Below are 23,889 nucleotides of genomic sequence, written 5' to 3'. Positions count from 1 at the left end.
AGACACATTAGCAGACCATCATAGGAGGCAAAAGGACCAAGAACAATCTTCCACAGTGAGAAGAAAAGAAAAAGTGAAGCTGTGGGACAGGCAGAGAAGGGTAACTGCCTAAAAAGGGCAAATCTTAAAGAGAAAATAGTAAGGATATGCATTAAAGTACTGCCCAACCACAGTTAACAAACAACCCACAGGTTGTCTAAAACATTACAGCTCATTATTGGAAGCCCAGCACCAAGAGCAAGGGTAAAACACAATTCTACAGGGCAAGGGAGGGAGATGAATGCTGGGGGAAAATCTACCTTCTGTAGGAGACAGCACCGGCAAGAAAGCCTAGAAGAGGGTAGTTTACAAACCAGAATTGTCCTTGTGACAAAGTGAAGGCCACAAAAAGTCAGCTGCACTCAGGAGCAGTACCAGGCGACCTCTTAAAGAAAGTGGGCTTTGGGATGATGAAAGAAGCAGAATTCATTCACTGAGCAGACTCAAAAAATTTCCTTGAATTATTTTATTTACTTCTTACAAAGAGAAGTGTTAATGAAGAGTCTTGCTCCCAAAATGACTTTGAAGGCAGTCAGTTATGGTGTTCACAGTAAAATAACGGTAAGGCACATGCTGTTCTGGACCTAATTAACTGCATACAGAAATTACCAGAACCAGATGCCAGTTAAAAAAAGAAGAAGAAAGAAAACCAAAACAAAACATTGTCCAAAATGTTGCCAGTGTTGAAAACTAGTGATCTCTCTTAAGTCCTTTTCACAGAAACTGCTGGCCTATGAAACCCACACAGGGAAGCATAACCATATGGACTTTGACTCCTGAAGGTCCACGTTCGAAACCCGACTATGCCCATTTGGTGAAGGAGAAAACCTCCCAAGGCTTGGGAAACAGTTTGCCCTGAGTGGCCCATACTGCATTGTTAAGAGCAGACCCGCAGCAAGAACCTTACAAGGTCGCCAACTCGCAACCGGTGCTCCCTTTCCTACAGCTTGAAGCCCAGACTGGGTGCTCAAACCTCCTGGAGCGCCTTTGTCCCCCTCTTCAGCGAGCCCCGCGGAGGTGGCCAGTCGGGCTGAGCAGCCGAAGGCGGGCGGGGGCGGAGGCGGGGCGCTGGCGCCCCGAGCCGCGGAACAGCGGGGAGGGGGCGGCGGGTGGCGATTGGCTGGGCTGCTGCAGGCCGCTCAGGGCCGAGAACAAAAGAGAGCTGGCGGCGGGCGTCCGTGGAGTAGTGCTCCCTCCCGCCAGCACGGCTTCGTGCTGGGAGGACGCGCCCACCGCCCGCGCGCCCGCCGAGCACCGGGCCGGCGCGCTCGGTTTCTCCGCAGAAGCCGGCCGTGCACCTAGGAATTAACCGGTGGCGCGGGCGGGAGGGAGCGGAGCGGGCGGGGGGGATGCTGAGCGCGCGCGAGAACAATAATAAGATCGTGTTTGCGGTCGCTGCCCGAGGAAGAATTCGGAGGCGGCGCGAGTCCCGGCGCTCGCGCGGCGCCCGGGAACCGGGAGGCAGGCCGGCGGCGGCATGAGGCTAGCGGCGCGGCGCCTGTGAGCAGCGCGCGGCGGCGGCGGGCGAGCACCAAGCGGCCGGGGCTCCCCTCCCCCGCTGCCGGGCGGTGATTTGCGGGCCCGCTGAGCCCCCCGCCCACTCGCCTCGGCCGCCGCCTCGCGCTTCCCCTCGTCGGCGCGGCCGCCCGCCCGGCTCGAGGCCCGCGGGAGCGCGGCGCAGCCCTCGGCCCGCGGGGGCGGCCTCCTGGCATCTTCGCGGCGACCAAGGACGACCCGGGAGGGGAGCCTCCGGGATGGCGCGTCCGCGGCCTCGCGAGTACAAAGCAGGCGACCTAGTCTTTGCCAAGATGAAGGGCTACCCGCACTGGCCGGCGCGGGTAAGTACTGTGACCGCGGCCCGCCGCCCACCATTTTCCCTTCATGATGGCGCGCCCGCCCCTTCCATCTCTCAGCCTGAGCTGCTGGTCAGGGCCGGCCGCGGCGGCAGCAAAGGCAGGCGGCGCTGCTCGAGGAAGACGAGACCGAGGCGAGGACTCCCGGCCGCGCCCGCCTGCCGCCATCCCTCCGCCCGCTTCGAAGGCGGGTCCGGTCCCTAGGCCCGGCGCGGCAGCCCTCCCGGAAAGCCGCGGGACTGGGTAGAGGGCCCGGAGAGGCGGCGGCCTCCGCAAATGCTATTGGCAACGCCGGGGTCCGGGCGGACGTCGGGCGGGCAGGGAAACGTAGAGCAAGTGGCCGTCCACCAGCCAGCAAGCGCTGCAGCGAATCCTGGAAAGGGGTAGTGGTCATCCAGAGGCTAGCAGGGCCTCTTGGCAGGCGTTCATGCATCTCGGTGCATCCTGCGCCTTCCAGACTTGTTGAGTTTCCCCTGAGCGCGATTCTGGTGCCCGCCTGCCCTGGCATTGTCCCGGGATGCTTGCCTCCCTGGAACCTACCGTTCTCTTGAACTGACATCAAATAGAGGAGAGCTTGCAGTCTTTCACTGACTGGTGGCTCCTTGTGCCATTTCACCTCCATATTTGTTTTAGGTCGATTCCAAACCTTATTCTTGGCCTCCGCTATAATCCACAATAGCTCTCTTCCTGTGTAACAAGGTTGTCTCTGGGCTTTCTCTAGAAAGCATCTGCATGTATTAGATAGAATTAAACATTTTTTAATTAGGCCTTTTGAGGAAGAAGGACAACAATTTTGTGAGAGTTGGCAACTGAATACTTGAAATAAGAAATACAGTGAGAAGGAGAAGCAAGACATTTTGGAGACTGTATTGGTATTCTTGAGGAAGAAGGAAAAAACGACCTAATTCTAGAGTGTGAGCACTAGAATGTTGTTTTGTAGTTAAGTAAAGATAACAAGACCAAGCTGGGGAAAATATACCCATTCACAAAAGGAAGTGACATCATGGGTGGCCACACTGAAATGTAGTGAAGTTGAGGCAGTAGTTGGACATAACCACTTTTTTTAAACATTTGGTTTGGCATGATTGTAAATGGAAAAAAACACTGGGCCAGGAATTGGGGGACCTAGTATCTGGCTCAGGCTCTGTTATGTATTAATCATTTCAACTGTCTGCATATCCATTTCTGCAAGTATAAAATGATCATCTCTAGGATTCCTTCCAACAACCCTGGAAATCAGGAGGATAAAACAATCATATTGAGGTTCAATTAGGCTCTGGATATAACTTATCCATGTTTGAACTGTGGGCTCTTAAATAAGGCAAAGTTTTCAATGTAGAGCTATTTGGATTTAAAAATATTGTTTAGTACTATATTGCTAGAAGGAGCAAGATTTGTGGCTTTAGGAGTACTTTAGGAAATCCCTGAATAAATCTGTCAAAGAAGAAATATACAGCTTTAAGATGTTATATGATTGTACGTCTTCAAAAGTGAACTAAAGGTTGTCATCATCAGTTGGCCATTCCTTCTAGTTCAATGGTTTTATTTAATCTTATCTTTGAAAAAATATCTTCTGAGGGTCAAAAAGAAAATAGACTAAAATTTTCATTAACATGCTGCTTGCACAGGTTGGCCACCTGTAGTAATTTGTGAAACAGAAAAGAGCTATAGGAAGTGCTCCTAACTGTATAGCTGATAGTACATAAGATTCCCAAAAGTTATAATTCCAAATCAAGGCAAAGTGGGGAACCAAAATCCATCAGGTTTTGGAGTGTTGTATTTCTTATTTTGAGACAGGGTCAAGTTAAGTTACTTAGGGCCTTGCTAAGTTGCTGAGGTTGACTTCAAACTTTTGATCCTCAGAGTCACTGGGATTATTAGTCTTGCACCACCAGATCTGGTTCCATCCAATTCTTAGATAAAATAAAATAGATACAAAGGGAAAAAAATCTGTCTATTCACATTTGCCATGACCATCTCAAGAACCTAAGACTTTTTAAAAGTATTTTATAATGAGTGGCATGTTAAAATTTTCAAAGAAAGGATGCTTCATAATGTTCTCATCTTATTTTCATCTCAATACTATGAGGCATTATCCCCATTTTACACTTAGTTTTATCTTTGTAAATGAGTCTATAAAATACTAACTGGAAAGAAATCCTGTGTTTTCAAATTTCAAGTACTCACTTGATGTGGTCAGTCATGTTGGAATCAGATTCTCTATGGCCCCTAGGAATCAAACCTGGAAGGAAAAGCATGGGGAGACAGATTTCAGTTCATGCTGTAGGGAAGAGCTTTCTAACAGAGCTGGTCCATGCAGGAATGAAAAAGCAACTTCCTTGCTTTAAGGAAGATGTTTGGTTCCGGGCAGCCCCTTGTGAGGCACATAGGTCAAGAGGATTCAGAATTTAGGCAAATTTAATTCAGTCTTTGGCTGGGCCTCACACTTTTGTGACCCTGGGCACAAATATTCTGTAATCATTTCTGAGTTTCAGTTTACTAGTCTAAAATGAGAATAATTCTCACCATTCAAATAGTAAAGTAGTCCCCCCACCCTTATCTGTGGTTTCACTTTCCACAGTGTAAGAATACAGTACTGTATCATAAAGTATTTTGAGAGATCACATTGAAATAACTTATTGCAGTGTACTGTTATAGTTGTTCTATTTTATTATTGTTGTTAATTTCTTATTGTGCCTAATTTATGAATTAGACTTTAATCATAGTTATATTTGTACAGGGAAAAAAAAAACAGTATATTTAGGATTTGATACTATCCACAATTTCAGGCATCCACAGGAGGTCTTGAAACCATGTGGTTAAGAGAGGACCATTATCAAAAAGCACCAAGTAATAGTGCTGGAATGTTTCTTTTTTTCCTTTTTGAATTTCTAACTTGCTTTTGTATTATTACACTATTTTTAAAATATTATTATTTTCTCCACATTTTATTATGAAAATTGTAAGCATACAGAAAAGTTGAAAAAATATACAGTAAGCCCCCATGTATCATTTAGATTCTGTAATTAAGGGTTTTTTTTTTTTTAAAAAAAATAACCATATAACTGTGAACCATTATTATTTATTTATTTATTTGTGTGTGTGTGATGCTGAAGATTGAACCCAGAGCCTTGGGCATACTAGGCAAGTACTCTATGACTGAGCTACATCTTCAGCTATAATTTTTACTCTGTTTGCTTTATAGCATCTGTTCATATACTCATCCCTCTATTCGTGCACTAGTCTATGTTTTAATACATTTTAAAGTAAGATGCATATATCTCTATAATTTACTCCTGGACACTTCAACATGCATGTCATTAACTAGAGGTTAATATTTTTTATAGGTCATTTTCTTCTGAGGTAAAATTTACGTAAAATGAAACATACTTAAATGTACCATTCTGTGAATTTGACTGATGTACATTCTGGTGACCTTGGTATAGAGTAGTGCCAGTATTTAAGAAAGTTCCCTCATGCCTCTTTCCTGGTGAATTCTTGTTCTCCTGCCTTTTCCTCCCCCACTGTTCAAGTATGTTATTTTAACATTAAAATAAAAAGTTGACTATTTCTATGGAATATACTTTATTATGTACAGATTTAAAAATTAGATGTTTGCCTATGTCTAAGATTTAGCTAGTTTAATACTAAAATACTTAGACTAAAAACATGAGTGTCTGAAATCTTGATTGTGTACCCAGTTGGTTTAAAAAAAAAAAAAGCTGAGCTTGTGTTTCTAAGATATGTAAAGTTATTTTAAAATTGTGTGTACCTGTGCTTTGTAATACTGTTACATACATTATAAAGTAGACAAAAAAGAAACTGAAAGCAATGTATAAGTAATATTACATGTTTTAAATTTTTTTAAAAATTATTTTTTATTAGTTGTTCATGGATCTTTATTTTATTTACTTATTTATATGTGGTGCTGAGGATCGAACCCTGAGCCACAACCCCAGCCCCATGTGTTTTAAATTTTTTATTGGCAAAAATATCACTAACAGTAATAGATTACATCCATATTCTTAAAAGTCTTAGTTTTTAGAATGTTTTTTGCCTGCTTCTTGTGAGATGTGATTTAGATAGATGGTCATCACTGGGCACACACCTGTTGTCTCAGCTACTCGGGAGGCTAAAACAGAGGATCACTTAAGCCCAAGAGTTCAAGGCCAGCCTGGCAACATAGTGAAACCTTGTCTCTTAAAAAACAATAAATACTTTATATGAGAACTCTCAGACATTACTACTAGGAAATTGGTATAATCACTTTAAAAATCTGGCCTAATCTACTGAAGTTAAACACATATCCTACTTTGTGACCTAATGGTTTGTTCTAGCATACACCCAAGACAAAATGAGTGTTTACATCCACCAAAAGACTTGTACAAGAGTGTGCATACATAGCAACTTTACCCATAATAATAGAAGTCTAGAAACAATTCACATGTTCACCATCAGGAGAATAAATAAACAAGTTGGTAGTAAATTCATTCAATAGAATACTTCTTTGCAGCAAAAAGGAATATAATACTTATGCTTGCAAAATATAAGGTTGTGTGAAAAAAGTCAGATTCAAGAGAGTACATTTGATATGGTTCTATTTATGTGATATTCAGAAACAAGCAAAACTAACCAATGGTAATCAGTGGATAGAGAGGAGTTACTGACTGGCAGGAGGCACTAGAACTATATCTTGATCTGAATGGTGGTTGTATGGGTGTGTACATTTTTAAAAACTTATCAAGCAGCATATTTAAAATTTGTGTACTATACTGTGTAAGTTATGCCTTAATTTTAAAAACACAAGACTAGAGGAAAGAAAAATCTAATACTGTAAGCTTCTCTGTAGGTTGGATTTCACCATTTTTATTTTCATTGGGCTTTTTTTTCCTCCAAGTCCTCTGTCCAAATTGCATCTTCTTGTCCCTTTTCACTATTTTAGAAACTTCAGTTAAGGCTGGGAATATAGCTCTACCGTTCTATACAGCTTGACGAACTGAACTCATTGAACTTTTATTAAGCGTTTACACTAGTTGCAGTTTTTAATTTTTCCGCCAGTAGATTAAATTTGCAGTAGCTTTAAAACATGATTATAAATATTTTATACCCTTAGTTAAAATAAATATTTGTCTCTGGTTCATAGCATTTTTAGGGTTTTGTTTTTGTTCTTTGCCTTTGACAGTAAGACACTAGAATATGAGACTTTATTTCTGGAGGGTAGGCCACATATTTCCAGGGAGTCACTTGGAATTTAAATTCTTTGTAATCTCACCATAAAGTAAGATGTTTATAGTTTTCATTACTTTGGCCTGATTCCAAAGAAGGTCAGTCTTCAGGTAAAGTGGTATAGACTCACTCACTAAGCCCTTTCCCCGGGGACTGTGTTGATTTTTGCCAAGGAACTGTAGATTGTTTCATTTCTTTGACTTAAATTGGAGCAATACACATTTTCCAGTGCTCCCATTTTAACCAGATGAATCTATGTATATTCCCACAACATCCCCTTTGGAATGCCATAATGACTACTATTTCCCATGATTTGGAAAATATTAATTCTTCAAAGTCAGGTCTCCACACAATCTCCACTATAAGACGTTATTTGATTCTTTTGGAAAATTGTTTCAAATTAGTATGCTGTGCAGACTGTTACCTGTCAGTGACAAAATAGGTAAAGAAGTTGAAAGTATTGAAATTTTTAAAAATCAATTTGATGAGTAACTTTGTGAATCTAATAATTAAAATTTTTGAAGCTTTTAATTTTATCTAGTAATTCATTTTTATCATATAAAAATGTCAGTCTGCAACAAAATTAAAAAAAAAAATTAAATGCCAAAATCTAGTCCTTTACTGTAAATAAAGTAGAAGTACTAACAATAAGAGGAACCTTAAAGGTCAGTAGTGGTCTTTGCACCTACACAACTGATTCATAACTGTGAATCGTTTGAAATATTTGAAAAGGGGAATGGATTGACTTTCATGTTACAAATGTTAATTATTGCACAAGTAATAATATTTGAAGAAATTACTCTCTTCACCTAGTTACGAGAAACATGAATAACCACCTGTATATGTAGGTACGTCATTTTTGTAATATGTACAATTCTACAACCTTTTCCCCATTTAAATACTATATCTTAAATGAGTTTTAATGGCAGCCAATGTTTCTGTAACATCATTTGTAATAGTTATCTGGTAATTCGTGATATAGTCCTATTATAAATTATAACCCTCTTATTTTAGGATATTTAGGTTATTTCCAGTTTTTAACTATAAAATAAGACTCAGAAACATTCTTTTTGCTAACTTACAGTTAATTTCCTCAGAATAAATGTGGAAATTATATTTATGAGTCAAGGGATATATGCACATTTTATAGCCTTGGATTTATATTGCTAAATTGCCTTCCAGAAAAGTTTTGACTAGCTTATACATCTACTAATAGAATAAAAGAATACCATTTTCTCACAAACTTATTGAAGTAAATGATCCAAATTTTTTTAAAAAAAAATCTGTCGACTTAATAAATATAAAAACAATTTCTTTAGTTACAAGTTAGGTTGAATATATGTATCATATATGAGAATATCATATGTTGTAATATATGTCTTGATTACAAGTTAAAATAAAAATATAACACTACCATGAGGTGGATATTATCCCTAAGACATAGCTTAAGAAATTCACCCAAGGTTACACAATTAATAAGTATCTTAATCCATGAATGCCACAAGAACATAACAGATGTGACATTAGATGAAAGGGCTGAGGAAGTATTTGGCAGTGTATGGAAAGACTATATGTATGTATATGTTACCTACAAGACTATATAAATTTGTTACCTACAAGTGCTGTGAAGCTAGCAATGTTAAGTCAGAGAACATTTCATTGTAGAAGATTGTATTATCTTTCTCTATATCTCTCTAAAAGCCCTCTGATGCAAGGGAATGTATTAAAAAATAAGTCATTAGTTATACATTTAGAGAAAGTAGAGAACCACTACAATCAATTCTAAATTAATAGCATGGTATTGACTTAGGTATAGGTTCCAAAACCTTTATGTGTCACAGAACACATACATATACTTTGAACATCAGTTAGGAGAGTTTCTGATGCAGTAGATCCTAGAAGCTAAATCATAAGAATGACGATATCCTGTGTAGATTTTGTCAACTTACAGCATTTCTGATCATGATAACATTTTTCAGTGTTTCATTGCCATTTGTGTAGGTAATTTTTCAGTCCAGCTACCACAGTTAATCTGGTAAAATACCATCTGTATGATACCACAGAAAGCCACACAGAAGTTTAAAAAAAAAAAAAAAACTAATGATTGATGAGCTCAAACTTTCAGAATGACATCCTGGAGATTTTTGAGGAAGCTCTGTAATGTGTAGCAAGAGAACTGACCAGGGTCTAAAAAACCACTAGTTTGAATTTTTTAGGTTAGGCATCTTTTTTACAACCTTTGTAAAATAGAGAAAACGATAATTATTCTCCTTCCCTTCTTTTTCATCTAGGGATCCAATATTAAAATCCACATGAAAGAACTATTGGCTGATTAAGTACTTAATAATTCCCTCATAGGAATACTAAACTCCTAATTTACACAATTCATGGAATCTAGTAAAGTCTCCATAAATGCTTTGTGTGGCTTGGTGAGTTTGTTTTTCAGCAATTTCCTTGTGATTTTATAATATTGAGGTTGACCCTGGGTTCTGGGAATTGTGGGGACTTACCATTATAAGATTCCCAAGTCTGATGGGGGCTTTTCTAGAGTTTCCATATAGTTTCAGGACTTGGGAGCAAAATAAATTGGCATACAAATGGATTTATGAATAAACCACTCTTCTTATTTAATTGCTGAGACTCAAGCTCCCTGCTGATTCTGATTATAGTCTCTAAGGCTGCCCAGAAGTGGAGGTGTCCAGTTTTCATAGGGCAGAAGAGTTAGTGTTAGCAGGAAAGTTCTCAGTAGCATAGTAACTTCTCAGTTTCTATTGCACATATAAAAATGAATTTCACAAAAGGTTAAAAATTTTTTACATAAGCAGGAATGTCAGATAATAAGCTCAGCTTTAGCTTTCTTTTTTGGACACTGAAGTAGAATCTTTGTACTAATGACATCTTTAATTTTGGAGGAAATGCACTTTTAGAGAGAGAAATATTATAAATATTATAAAGTTTTTGAGGTTGCATATGTTGGATGAACTGAAATGAATTTTCTCTAGAACTTTCAGTTTTTAAATAAAATAAAATGTTTTAAAATAATTTTTTTCTTCACTAGACTGCTACATGAAGATTAAGTCAATAATTTAAATAAATACTTGGATCTTGGAAATTAGTCATTTTTGATTTATTCTAATGCAGTCTAGTTGCTTTCAGACTATTTTTGCCCATAAGTGAGGAATAAATATTCCTATCTCAGCACACATACACCAGAAAAAAAGTTCACCAAATTATACTTACTGTATGTAATGCATTCTGGTATTTTGTATTTCACTTTATAAAAAATCAGGTTACAACCCTCTAAGTCAATTTTTACTACATACAGTTTAAAAAGCATGATTTGGTCTAGTAGGCCAAAGGAATTTGTCTATGCATTTATATTGAACAGTTGTTGGAATTCTTCAGATGATGATGATGATTTCAACAGTCCTGGGCTTTTTATTCTATTGTAGCCACAATCTTATGAGAGTTGCAGAATATAAGAAATGAAAGTGATATTGTATTAGATCATTTAACCATCCAGGTTAGAATTTCCCTTGATCTCAAAAGTCTAAATGTACAGATCAAACATTTTCAATCTCATATTTCTTGTAGTCTTTAAGCTGCAAATATACACTTAACTATCTTGAAGCTATTAAAGTTTCATAAATATGCCTTCTTAAGGGTAATAAGCTCCATGCATTTGCTACCTATCTAGTTATACATAATCTGACTACATAATGTTCCCTAGCAGGTAGTATTGAGGTTTTTGGGGATTTCTTAAGTTTGTGGAACTAAACTGGCAGACCATCCGTAACTAAGGATAAGGAGCTTTTATGTTCAGAAAACTTAATAGTTTTATAAGGCAGGTTTATGGTACACTCTGAAGTGATTATTAAGTCTTTGGGACTATACATTTCTAATAATGTCTGTATTTCTTTTTAAATCACTTTGTGCCCAACCAAAAACATTTCCTTAGTACTATGAGATAACAGCAGTCTCAGTAGAACCTAGTATTGATAGGAAGGCATTCTTCAACTTCTGGAAAGTATAGTAAATTCAATTTTGTTTCTTCTAGCTAGCCGATTGACTCACACAAAATAAATGCATTACAATTACAAAATAGCTCGTCTATACTAAATGGAAATATCTTAGAACAAAATGAATAAGATTAGGTTAGTTTTTGTGTGAGCCAGGTATTCAAGAATTCTGCTTGTTCTCTAGCTCAGCCTTTTGTGATTATTGCTGTTGTTTACTGGCCCTACCTCATGCTATAGGGGTGCTGAGGAGAAGACAAAACCTTTGATAAGAATTATAAAATATGACTGGGTGCAGTGGCACACACCTATAATCCCAATGGCTCAGGAGGCTGAGCCAGGAGGATTGCGAACAAAGCCAGCCTCAGCAAAAGTGAGGCACTAAGCAACTCAGTGAGACCCTGTCTCTAAATAAAATATAAAATAGGGCTGAAGATGTGACTCAGTGGCCAACTTCCCCTGAGTTCAATCCCCAGTACCAAAAAGAAAAAAAAAGAGAGAATTATGAAATATGATGGTCTTTCTTCATTTTTAATAAGTTCTTTATCTGGGTCAAAGATTTATTTAACTACAAAGGATCAGGTAACTCAGAACAAATGTGTTGCTTGTTTTTATAGTGTTGTAAAAACAGGTTACAAAAGTAGAGCAACTTAAGAAGAGCTCTTGGTTGGAGAGGTTTGTTGACATGAAACAGAGATGATAGTGATTGAAGTACTCCTTTGCTCCACTAAAGTTGCCTCTTATTTAATATTGTAACCTACAAGTGAGCCCTTGACCTCTCCATTTTCTTTTGGTATACCAGCTCCCTTCTGGCTTCACTCCTTCATATCCAGATTAAACCCCACTTGATAACTCAAATAGTTGTCACCCAGTCTCTTTTTTTTGTTTTGAAGTATTCACCATACTAACCCCTTCTTGGGTCATACTTCTGCTCCAGCACAGACATGTAGACTGTGGGCTGCTTCAGAATTTAAATTCATTAGTCTTTTTGCTGGTCTGGGGTCAGTTCCTTGTACAACTTCCTCAAGTATTAATAAATATCATTATCACTCTCTTCCAACTCCTTTGCCTTTATTTTTAGCAAGTTATTTTACCTTCATACTTCATAAAAAATGTCTATGCCAACAGATTTGAACTACAACTTCCTGTCTGCTTAGAAATTAAAGTCCTCCCACCCCTCTTTCCTCCTTTCCCCTCTTTCCCCCCTACTTCTCTTTTTCTTTCTTTTGGCTATAGAGGAGCATAGTTGTGTCTCTTTTCCCTGGAGGCAGTAAGGTGCAATAGAAGAGCAAACTTCTGTGGGCAGATGAAGCCATTTCTGCATATTGCCTTTACTCCTCAGTAGATCAATGACCTTGGACAGATTACCTGATCTCTTAGCCTCTGTGGACTCACAAGTAAAATACAGACAATAATGTCTTCCTTTCAGGATCATTTCAAGAATTATGAACACAAAAAGGCTGGAGTTTAACGTATGATCAAAACATGTTTCCCCCTTTCTTATCCTCCCTACTTAGATCCTCCTCCTCCTATTTTACACTACCCATTTTCTTCTTCCATTTAATTTTAAACAAATATTTTTGAATGTTTGCTATGTTCCAGGCACTCTATAAGTGCTGTGGGTAGAAAAGTGACGTCAACAAATCTTTGTTCTCCTAATTTAAGTCATCAGCCTCTTCCCTTTTATTGGCTCTTTCTCTTCAGACTGGAAATATTTCATCTGTCATCTTGCACATACTGCTGTCTATGCTTCCTTTAGTAGGCAGCCTTCATTAAGAACTGGCCTTACTGGGTTTTTTTTTCACCCTATCCTAGAGGTCACCGTGACCTGCCAATTCAAAGAACATATTTCAAGAAAGCCTTACTTTTGCCTCTGTGGAAATTTAATACTGCATCTTAAAAATTCTCTTTCCTTGGCTTCCCTCATGTTTCTTGTCATGGAAGGTTCTTCTACTTCACCTTTGGTACCTTTGCAGATTTTTATTTAACTTTAGCCACAATTCTTTTTTTTTTTTTTTTAAGAGAGAGAGAGAGAGGGGCTGGGGATGTGGCTCAAGCGGTGGCGCGCTCGCCTGGCATGCGTGCGGCCCGGGTTCGATCCTCAGCACCACATACAAACAAAGATGTTATGTCCGCCAAAAACTAAAAAATAAATATTAAAATTCTCTCTCTCTGTCTTTCTTTTAAATTATTTTTTAATATTTATTTTTTTTTAGTTTTCGGCGGACACAACACCTTTGTTTGTGGTGCTGAGGATCGAACCCGGGCCGCACGCATGCCAGGCGAGCGCGCCACCGCTTGAGCCACATCCCCAGCCCTAGCCACAATTCTTAAGGATAATATCTTCTAAGCCTCTTATTTCATGCCCAGACTCACTAGCGTGAATTTTAAATCCATAAATTCGTTTACATACTGGACAGCCCATTGAATGCCCTCTCAGTTACCACAAATTCGTTGTCAAATCTAATGTAGCTATCTTTCTCCACCCAAGTATTCCTGTTCTAGTAAAAAATTCATCCAGTAACTCCCAAAACCAAAGACATTGAATCATCTTAGATGTTCCTTTTTCTTTATCTCCCACATCTTATTGGTCACCTTATGATAAGGATGAGCTGTACAAATGAAGGCCTGGTGGTAGTTCTTTTGGAGAAAAGTGGTATGAGCTTTGATTAATCATATATTTCAGCAGTAAGGATACTAACTCAAAAGAACCTGATATATATTCATTAATGTAAACAAGATTTTAGCAGAAATGTGTACCATCAATTTGAATTTCATTGGTGTTATTATTTAATATATAGAATATATCTTGGTTTTATAGTGGATCATTATAGTGATACTATAGCATAAGGAGCTTATACCTATTGTTATATTTGTATTTAAAAACATTAATGATAAAATTTATGACAGATGGAGCTTCACAGGATTTTATTCCCTTTTAAAAATGGCTAATCAAGGTGTAACAATTTAAGAGACCTCAGCAAACTAAAATGAATTCTTGACAGTGAGGGATATCCAGAGATTTGATTGTTCAGTCAGAAAAGAAGAGGTGTAAGGGATGTGATAGTGATCTTCAAATAGTTGAAAGACTCCTATGTGAAAAAAAGAAATACTAAGTGGGGTAGCAAAAAGAGCATATGCTTTGGTATCAGAGAGGCATGGATCAAATTAAACTCTGCCACTCATTAATTACAACCCTGGGCAAAGTTTCTTACTCTCCATTAGCCTCAGTTACCCCTTCTCTAATATAGAGATAGTATTACCTACTCTAGGTTGTTTGGAAAACTTAGTTAAACCCAAAAGAATTAACTTAGTTAAAGTTACTAATGTATAATTGAAGTTAAACAAATAGTTTGGTCCTTTTCTTCTGTGGTAGATGTTAGATGGGTAGAACTCTATAGAGTCAAAGGATAGAAATTCATAGGAACCCATTTAAGTTGGCTTATCCTACCAAAGAGCAATTAAGAAAGTTTTAGCATTATTGAGAATTTTTGTATCAATAATCAGCACAATAATCCTATGCTATAGATATTTTACTCTTTTTAAAGAAGGAAAAAACCCTGAAGTTTAAATAGAGATTTTATTTATCTTCCCCAAGCTTGTCCAATTATAGTAATTGATCAACTGGAAACTATCTCCAAAGCCTATAAACTCTTAAAGTACATTGTGTGTTTTATCTCTGGTAATGAAAGTTTAAGCATCGCTAATTCAACAGCTATTTGTTGTGTACACATACACACTGATATATACATGCCTTCAGGTGATATAAATTGTTAAGGAGGAAAATATTTGGGGAATAAGGAATGCTAGCAGGAGTAGGGAATATAGAGAGGATGTTTCTGTCTTATAGAATATTCAGGGAAAGCTTCTCTAATAAGATGGCATTTGAATAGAGACTGTTAGAACACTAAATCCTGACTGAAGCTTCTTTTATATTTTGTTCTATTGCTTCTTTTCTACCTACAATTTTGAAGTCTTTAATGAAAAGTTAAATGCTAGCACCTTCTGAGACATAAGATTTAAAATAACTTCCAGTGTTGTTATTTTGGAGAGGATGAGAAAATTAAAATGTGTTAATCTAGGGCTGGGGTTGTAGCTCAGTGGTAGAGTGCTCGCCTAGCATATGTGAAGTACTGGGTTCAGTTTTCAACACCACATAAAAATAAAATAAAGGTAATGTGTCCAACTACAAATAAAAAAATAAAAATTAAAAAAATACTTTAAAAATCTTTAAAAAAGATGTGTTTGTTAATCTTTTTGACCACCTAACTTGCTCAGAGTTAAGAGTGAATTAGTGGAAAGAGCCGCACTGAAATTCATTGCTCTCTCTGTATTTACCTCCGGGAAGTGAGGAAATAAGGAACTTACACTAACCATTTTGACAATTAGATAGAAATTCTAAAATAATTTGGAAAATTAAAAAGTTCATACAAGAAAAGCCAGACTTGGAACAAATTTTTTGTTCATTGTAAATTTTTTCTTAAAATTTTTTAAATTGTGGTAAAATATATATAACATAAAATTTACCATCTTCTAAAATATTTATTCTTTTAGTTGTACACAATACCTTTATTTTATTTATTTATTTTTTTATGTGCTGAGGATTGAACCCAGGGCCTTGCACATGCTAGGCGAGCGCTCTACCACTGAGCCACAATCCCAGCCCCAAAATTTACCATCTTAATAACAATTCCTAAGTGTACAATTAGTAATATATAACATGTAAATGTATATTTGCATTGTTTGGTAACCATTACAACCATCCATCTCTGAATTGTTTTCATCTTGGGAAATTGAAACTTTGTGCCTATTAAACTTTCCATTCTCCACCTTCTAGTTCTCAGCAACTACCTTCTGTCTCTTAATGAATGTGACAACTCTAGGTACCTCATATAAGTGGAATTATGTAACATATATACTTTTGTGACTGGCTTATTTCACTTAGCGTAATGCCCTCAGGCTTTCTTTGTAGTGTCTGTCAGAATTTCCTTTCTTTTTTTTTAAGACCAAATAATATTCCATGATATATATAATGGAACATTGTGATATTACCAATATTTCATGACTGTCCAAATTCATGGAATAGGAAAAAAGAGAAAGTGATGAAAAGATGCAATAAAGACTGAAGTTAGAGTTCACAACTGTGCCCAGGCATGGCCTTAAATGAGGCAATTGAGTAGGATTGAGAACAAAAGAAAATAAGAAAGGGTTCAGAAATGCCTGAGAGTGATTAAATGATTGAGTAATCAATTGTAAGATGATCAAGAAGGATTAGCTGAACCTACTACCTTTATGTGACAAAAATAAGCATGCTTATAATTTTCTTTTATGTCTAAAATTACTCAAATTTTGGAGGGGTGAATTTCATCCCTGAGACAAACCAAAAGTACTGTCTTGTCTCAACATTTTTGTTCCAAGAACCAAGTCTTGCCCTCCGTTTGAAGGGTAAGTTGTGGAAATATTACAGTTAGTTCATTGTGCTGCTGCTTATTTAATTGACAATTATATTGAACCATTAATTAACAGCTTCCTAATCAAAGTACTCAGTATTGTTCACGCCTCTATCTGTGGCATGTATTTGTATTACCTTGCTACTCTTTACTTTCCGTTATTGTTTGTTTTTCAAGCTTATCAGGAATGTATGTCTATCAAAGTGTTTTTATTTTGATTTATGTTAATTTTTGGATTAAAACTTTGAAAGGCAATAGAACTATCCTTAATTTGTATCCTTAAAAAGAGAAACATTACAAGGGGATGCATTTAACAGGGTTCTAAATCCTTAGAATGTCATTAAGACAGCTGTAGATTAAATTTTTGAGGTGTTTGATGGCATTATCATACTTGTGCTTTAATTCAGTAATTTTTGCCTTTTGTCTAATATCAATCTAGGGCACGTGTCCCTCTTTTTGGATTGTTACACCAATCCTAAATTTGAACCTATACAGAGTATTTCTTCCTTTTAGTCTTCTGCTGTTTCCTCTTCCAAGGTCTCCAATCTTTTTGGATTGTTACACCAATCCTAAATTTGAACCTATACAGAGCATTTCTTCCTTTTAGTCTTCTGCTGTTTCTTTCCTCTTCCAAGGTCTCTTTAGCCTTTTGTATTACGCCTTATGCTTGACCAAAGCTCTTGTTTATGGTATTTTCCTCACATTTGTGCTCCTCAAAATGAAGAAAAATAGGATGAGAACAATGACTCTGTTAAATAAGAAAGGTCAGAGTAACAAGTATATAAACATCCCAAATAACAAGCAGAATCAGTGTTACAGAAAATAAGTTGGGGAAATAAAAGCTAGATTTTGAGGAACATAGCTAGAAAACAAAAGAAGAGGTGAGAGTCAAAAAGAAGGAGAGAAATGATAATAAAACCCCAAGTATATTTCAGAGTCAGCTTGCCAAAAACATGAACTAAAAAGACAGGGCAGTTAGTTCACAATTATCAGAAGTATAATAAAAGAAAAATTTCCAGACCTTCAAAGAGAGACTAAGGTTGGAAAAGATAATACTTAACAAATTTTATATTCTAAGTAATACTTTTGTTAAAATCTTAAACTTAAGAATTTTGTATGTTTCCAATTAAGAATTGAGGCAAACACTGTTAACTTTTTTGAGATTCACAGTGAACTCTTGGGATTTTTTGATTGGATTTGAATTATATGCATGGATTATTTGAGAATTATTGCTGATTTTAATCCATGAATATGGTCTGCTTCTCCATATATTTAGGCCTTCCTACATGTTATTTTTTTTTTTTTTTTTTTTTTTAAAGAGAGAGAGAGAGAACTTTAATATTTATTTTTTAGTTATCGGCGGACACAACATCTTTGTTTGTATGTGGTGCTGAGGATCGAACCTGGGCCGCACGCACGCCAGGCCAGCGCGCTACCGCTTGAGCCACATCCCCAGCCCCTTCCTACATGTTATAAAATTGTTTTACAATTTTCTGTACATCTATTTTTATATGTATTCTTTAGGTACATTATACTTTTGTTGGTGTTATGAATGTTTTTATGTTTTTTGTTGCTATTATTTAAAATACATATAAAAGAGCAGATGAACTAGACATAGCATTTCTGAACAAAAAGAATAAGATGATAGAATTTGTCCTACAAGATATCAAAACATAGAATTGTTCAAGTAGTAGTAATTAGTGGTAAATTAAAATAGCATTTGGTTCAGAAAGAGATATATTAACTAGTAGAACAGAAAGTGAAGTCAGAATCTAATGCCCAGGTATGTAGAATCCATGATAGGTGCCCAAGGGTAACATTACAGGGGTGCTGTTTTTAAATAATATTGGCATGATTTCCACATGGGTTTAATATCCATGAATTAATTACTCATAGTATTTATATAAAATTAGGTCCCTATTTCAAAATGTATACAAAAATTATATCTAGGGGCTGGGGTTGTGGCTCAGTGGTAGAGCACTTCCTAGTACATGTGAGGCACTGGGTTCAATCCTAAGCACCACATAAAAATAAATAAATAAAGGTATTTTGTCCATCTACATCTAAAAAATTATTTTAAAAAATCATTTCTACATGTATATGAAAGTTCTTAGAACATGTGAGGTACATCATTATGTTCTGAGAATAGGGAAGAATTTCATGATAATAACACAGAAAAGATTTGCCATGAAAGGAAAGATTGATAAATTTGCATACTTTAAAATCAGTGCTTCTGTTCAGTTAAAAAAAATCTATAATGAAAATATAAGCTATAGACTCAGAAAGGATGCCTGCTACACATGGAATCAATAAAGCTTTGGTATACACAATGAATCAATTAGAAAGAGACATGAATAGCCATTTCATAGAATAAATACATAATGCCTATAAATATATAAAAAGGTGCTCAACTTTATTAAAAATCAGGGAAATGCAAATTAAGATCACTATGAGATTGTCAAAAATCAAAATGCTTTGTTTTACAGTGTATGTTGAAGAGGATATATATTAGGAGGCAGTCTTTTACACCACTGAAAGAATATATATTGTTCCACCCACTTTGGAAAACAGTTTAAATTTATGTTGTGAACTTGAATTTTGTGTGCTTTCTAACTTAACATCTCTATTTCTAGTTGTACATCCTAGAAAAACTTAACACATGTACTAGAAGATGCATACAGAAGTGTTCAGACCAGCATGATTCATAATGTCAAAATAACATGGAAACAACCCAAGTCCTGGGATGGAGGATGAAAAATTAAATTGGAGTACGTTGACATAAAAGAATATTATACAGCATAAAAAATGAATGATCCATGGCTATGTATTAGTTGCCTTTAATGTAGTTAAGCTAACATTACAATGTTCATTATCAAAAGACAAGACAACATTTACTTGTTCTTTAAAAAAAAATATTTAGTACTCTACTAGACACTGTTCTGAGAGCTAGGGATTGAAGACAATGGAAAATTTTTTTGTCCTTAAGAAACTTACATGTTAGTTTAGGGGAAATGTTTAAATAAGCAAGCAAACAAAGTTATGTGTAATTTAGTGCAGCCATGAGAGCAGTGGGAAAAGATGAGACAAGGTAATAGGGTAATATATTGATCAAGGACGGCCTTTCTAAAAACTTGACATTTCAGCAGAGTTCAGTGGTCTATGGGAGGAAGTCAACCACAACAATATGAGGGAAATGTGGGAATGAGCTTGATGTGTTCAAGGGAAAACAAGAATACGACTGGGCTGGGGCTGGGGCTCAGCGGTAGAGCGCTCGCCTAGCACATGTGAGGCCCTGGGTTCAATCCTCAGCACCACATAAAAATAAATAAAATAAAGGTATTGTGTCCAGCTACAATTAAAAAAATAAATATTAAAAAAAAAAAGACGAGTGATGCTAATATGGAGTCATTAGGGGAAATGGGGCACAAGATAAGTTCAGGAAGGCAGATAAAAGCCATATTAGGTAGGGTCTTATTGTTTTAGTAATGAGTTTAGTTAGTTTGTTTTAGTTGTAGGTGGACACAATACCTTTATTTTATTTTATTTATATGTAATGCTGAGGCTCGAACCCAGGGCCTCACACATGGTAGGTGAGCGCTCTACCACTGAGCCACAACCCCAGCCCAAGTTTAGTGTTTTTAATGTATGCTATAGAAAGCCTTTAAAAAATTAGGCATAGGTGAATGACATTAGATTTATGTTTAGGGACTGAAGAATTGATTATTGGGAGTAAAGTTGGGGATGGGGCAGGGGTTGATGCAAGGGCTCAGGAGACTTTTGTAGAAGTTTAGGCATTAGTTGATAGAGTAGAAGAGGACAGAGTTGTGGGAGAGGGAGCCAGCAGTAGATAAGGAGAGAAATTAGTTGAGTGATATATTTGGGGATAATAATTAAAAAGACTCAGTGATGGATGAGATATGTCAGTGAGGAAAAATCAGTACTGACTTCCATGTTTTTCCAGATAGGAACAACTAAACATATAGTGATGCCATTACTCACGTAGTAATTCCAAAAGATAAGTAGATTAGGCCATAGGATTTTGTTTGTTTTAGAACTCTTAAATTTGAGATGCTATTGAGATACCCCTATCCATGTGCATCTGAAGCTCAGAAGGGTCTGAAGTTTGGGGATAAAAATATGAGACTTGTTAACATACAGATGGCATTTAAAACCATGGTCTTATATGAGATCACCAAGGGAGTAAGTGTAGAGGAGAGGAGCTATGAAAGGAGGCTCCTAAGAGGTAGATCATGCGATGGGGGAGAAAAATGTGTGTGTGTGTGTGTGTGTGTGTGTTTGTCTGTCTGTCTGTGTGTCTTGTGTCTATGTGTCTGTCTAGAAACTCTTTAAGAAAATGTTTCAGTGGACATACAATACAATGGGGAAATATATGTGCAATGGAAATTAGAGATATCAGGTTAATATATTGCAGATGAATAGTAAAAAGGCAACCCTGTAGAGAAAGTTTTAAATGATACAAACAGGCAATTCACTGAAGGGCATATCCAAATGGCCAATAAACCTATGAAAAGATGCTTAACCTGGCTATTAATCAGGGAAATACAAATTTAAAAGAGCAGTCACACCTAATGCTTCCAACATTGGAATCGAGGTCATTCATACCTTGGTAGAAATGTGAATTATTACAGCCTTTTTTTGAAAGCAGCCTGGTAGTATCTATTAAAATGAAAAATACCCCTAATCTGTGATTCAGTGGTCTTACTCCTAGCAATCTATCTTATGGAAATTAAAGCACCAGTGCATAAAAATATAAGTGTGTTTACTGCAACCTTTTTTTAAGGGCAAAAACACCGTAAACAAGGTAAATGCCAAGCCCTCAGGGAAAGATTAAATTATATTTTATCCAATCATTGGATTATTATGCAGCCATTAAAAACAAATTAATTAGATCTATGCCAGTTGCTTTCAAGGACTTTTCATGATGCAGAGAGTTTTATAAAATATAAAATGTGTTTTTATGTGTGAGAGAGATAGTGGACTCTGGTCTCCCCAGCCCCCCAAAATAAAACTGTCTGTGTATAAAACATTTGGTTGTGATTATGTTTGGAGAAAAAAAGCATACTTGATTATGAATAGTGATTACCCGAGGTGAGCAATTCTTGGGGGAAGATAAGGAAGTGAGCCTCCACTTCTCAATTACCAAACATGTCTTTAAAAAGAAAAAGGATCTCCATGGTAAAACAGCTGTAATATATCCCATTTATGTAAAAGTGTATGCATTTGTGTATGCAATGTGAAAAGATTGTCACTAAAATGATAATATTAAAGTATAATTAATTTTCAAAAATAAAATGCTAATTTGGGATGCACTTGTTACCATTTTTTTTCTCCTTTCAATGCTGGTTCAGTTGGAGAATCTTGATTGAAGAAATTTATTTCACAGATAGAATAAAATAATTTAAAAATAAATGTACAGGATTATCATCTTATGCTCCTCATTCACTTGTATTTCTGTGTTCCCTTTGCTGGCTTAGCTTTTAACCTTTAACCGACAGTTTGGGGTATAAATTAAACAATATGAGACTAAAAATAAAAAACCGTTAACAGCTTTATGGTCAAATCCACAAGCAGCTAGCAGTGCTCAGTTGAGTGATAAATCCATAACAATATTTGAATAATGAATACATCTACATGATATCTACTATTGCCACACATATTTTGCTCAGTACACATAAAAAGATTCACAAACTATTAAATTTTAGAGAGAACATGTTTAACTTATTGTATTTATTGATTTTTTAAAATTGAAATGAAAATGAACATGATAACTGTCATTAATAATGCAAACTTCTCAGAGCATCTTGGGGACATGTGGGCTTGCCCACTACCATTTACAAAATGTTAGGTCTAGCCTAGCTGATTTTCTGTTAAGTCTTTTGTCTCTTAAGTCTTTCTCCCTATAATTTAGAGAGAAAAAGCTGTGACTTCTTTCTTTCCTCATTTTACTCCTTTGTAGCTTTGTTTTGTCTCTTCTCTGTTCAAACCCATTATGTGACATTAGCTTTCTCCTGTCTCCTTGGAGACACACTACCACTGAGCTACATCCTCAGCCCCAGGAAAGTCCTTACTTGACTAATCACTGTATGAGCTGATGTTGATTCTGTTTGGACTTAGCAACTGTTTAGAGCCGGTTCTTTTGCTCATTAATTCTTTCTGTAGTTTCTTCAAAACTACTCCAGGTTAATTATAATATTATCTTTGTAATATTACTTGTTATAATATTATTTTAATACATATTTAGTATATTTATAATAACAAATTACTTCAAAACTTAGTGGCTTAAAATAACACACTTATTAAATTGACTGTGGTTCTGGAATCATGCAACCTGGATCCTTTGCCTCTGGATCTATATAGGAGCACAACCATTTTAAGGCTTGATAAGAGGATGGGTCCACCTTCAAGCTTACTTAAGTAGTTGTTGGAAGGATTCAGTTCTTCATTGATTGTTGACTTCATTTCTTCATGAGCTGTTAGCCAGAGCCTGTCCTAGGTTCCTTTCCTCATGGAGCAAAGAGCAACTCAAAATATGGCAGCTCACCTCCTTAGAGTAAACAAGCAAGAGTCAGCAAATAGAAGTCATGGTCTTTTGAAACCTAACCTTAGAAATGACATCCAGAGCCAGGTGTGGTGGTGCACATCTGTGATCCCAGTGGCTCGAGAGGCTGTGGCAAGAGCATCAAGAGTTAAAAACCAGCCTAAGTAACTTAGTGAAACCATCGCTAAGTCTCAAAATAAAATATAAAAAGGGCTGTGGTTGGGACTCAGTGGTTAAGCACTTCTGGTTTCAGTCCCCAGTACCAAAAAAGAAAAGTGACATCCAATCAACTTTTCCTATGTTCCATTTATTAAGAGTAAGTAACTAGGTCCAACCCACACTATGAGGGAATTTTACACAAAGCTATGAATGCTAGAAATGGAGAATCATTTTAAAAATAGCCTCCCACACCCCCACAAACAACATTCTTGGGATTATCTCACCTTCACTTTTCTTGATACACTTTTCTTGATGCATCTCTCTTCTTAGTGGTCACTTATTAACCCCCCCCCCCCCCCGCTTCCCTGGACGTCTCATGGTACATTTTCAGCTCTTTCCTGCTGCAGTTGCCACAGCTCTAGATGGCCCTCTTGGACTTAAGACAACCCCACAGTCTCTAGTTAATGCTCCATGAAGGCTCAGATTCTTTACAAGAAACTGGAAGTGCAAGCCATACTCAGGGCAGTCAACATCCATTTTACTCTGCTATCAGAGCACCTAACCAGAAAATCCTATACTCTTTCTCA

The 23,889-nt window shown here is 36.8% G+C and overlaps 1 protein-coding gene across 14 annotated transcripts in view; it reads left to right on the top strand.

The window, feature by feature from the left end:
* The first annotated feature begins 1,694 nt into the window (after window positions 1–1,694).
* Hdgfl3 (HDGF like 3) overlaps window positions 1,695–23,889 on the top strand; it is a 91,281-nt gene continuing 69,086 nt past the window's right edge. For 13 of the 14 annotated variants that reach the window (XR_009226327.1, XR_009226318.1, XR_009226324.1 and 10 more), the window contains exon 1: window positions 1,695–1,877. Coding sequence is in view for 1 of the 14 variants with exons in the window: in XM_046438402.2 (XP_046294358.1) it covers window positions 1,794–1,877 (84 nt within the window). In the remaining 13 variants the exon portion in view is untranslated. The remainder of the gene's footprint in view (window positions 1,878–23,889) is intronic. The other variant, XM_046438402.2, reaches the window with a different exon arrangement.

Source organism: Marmota monax, unplaced genomic scaffold, assembly GCF_021218885.2.
Source record: "Marmota monax isolate L192 unplaced genomic scaffold, Marmota_monax_Labrador192_F-V1.1 WCK01_AAM20220418_F8-fsc00005, whole genome shotgun sequence".
NCBI lineage: Eukaryota > Metazoa > Chordata > Mammalia > Rodentia > Sciuridae > Marmota > Marmota monax.
The sequence above is the reverse complement of the archived record's forward strand: the minus strand, read 5'-3'. Positions and strand labels throughout refer to the sequence as shown.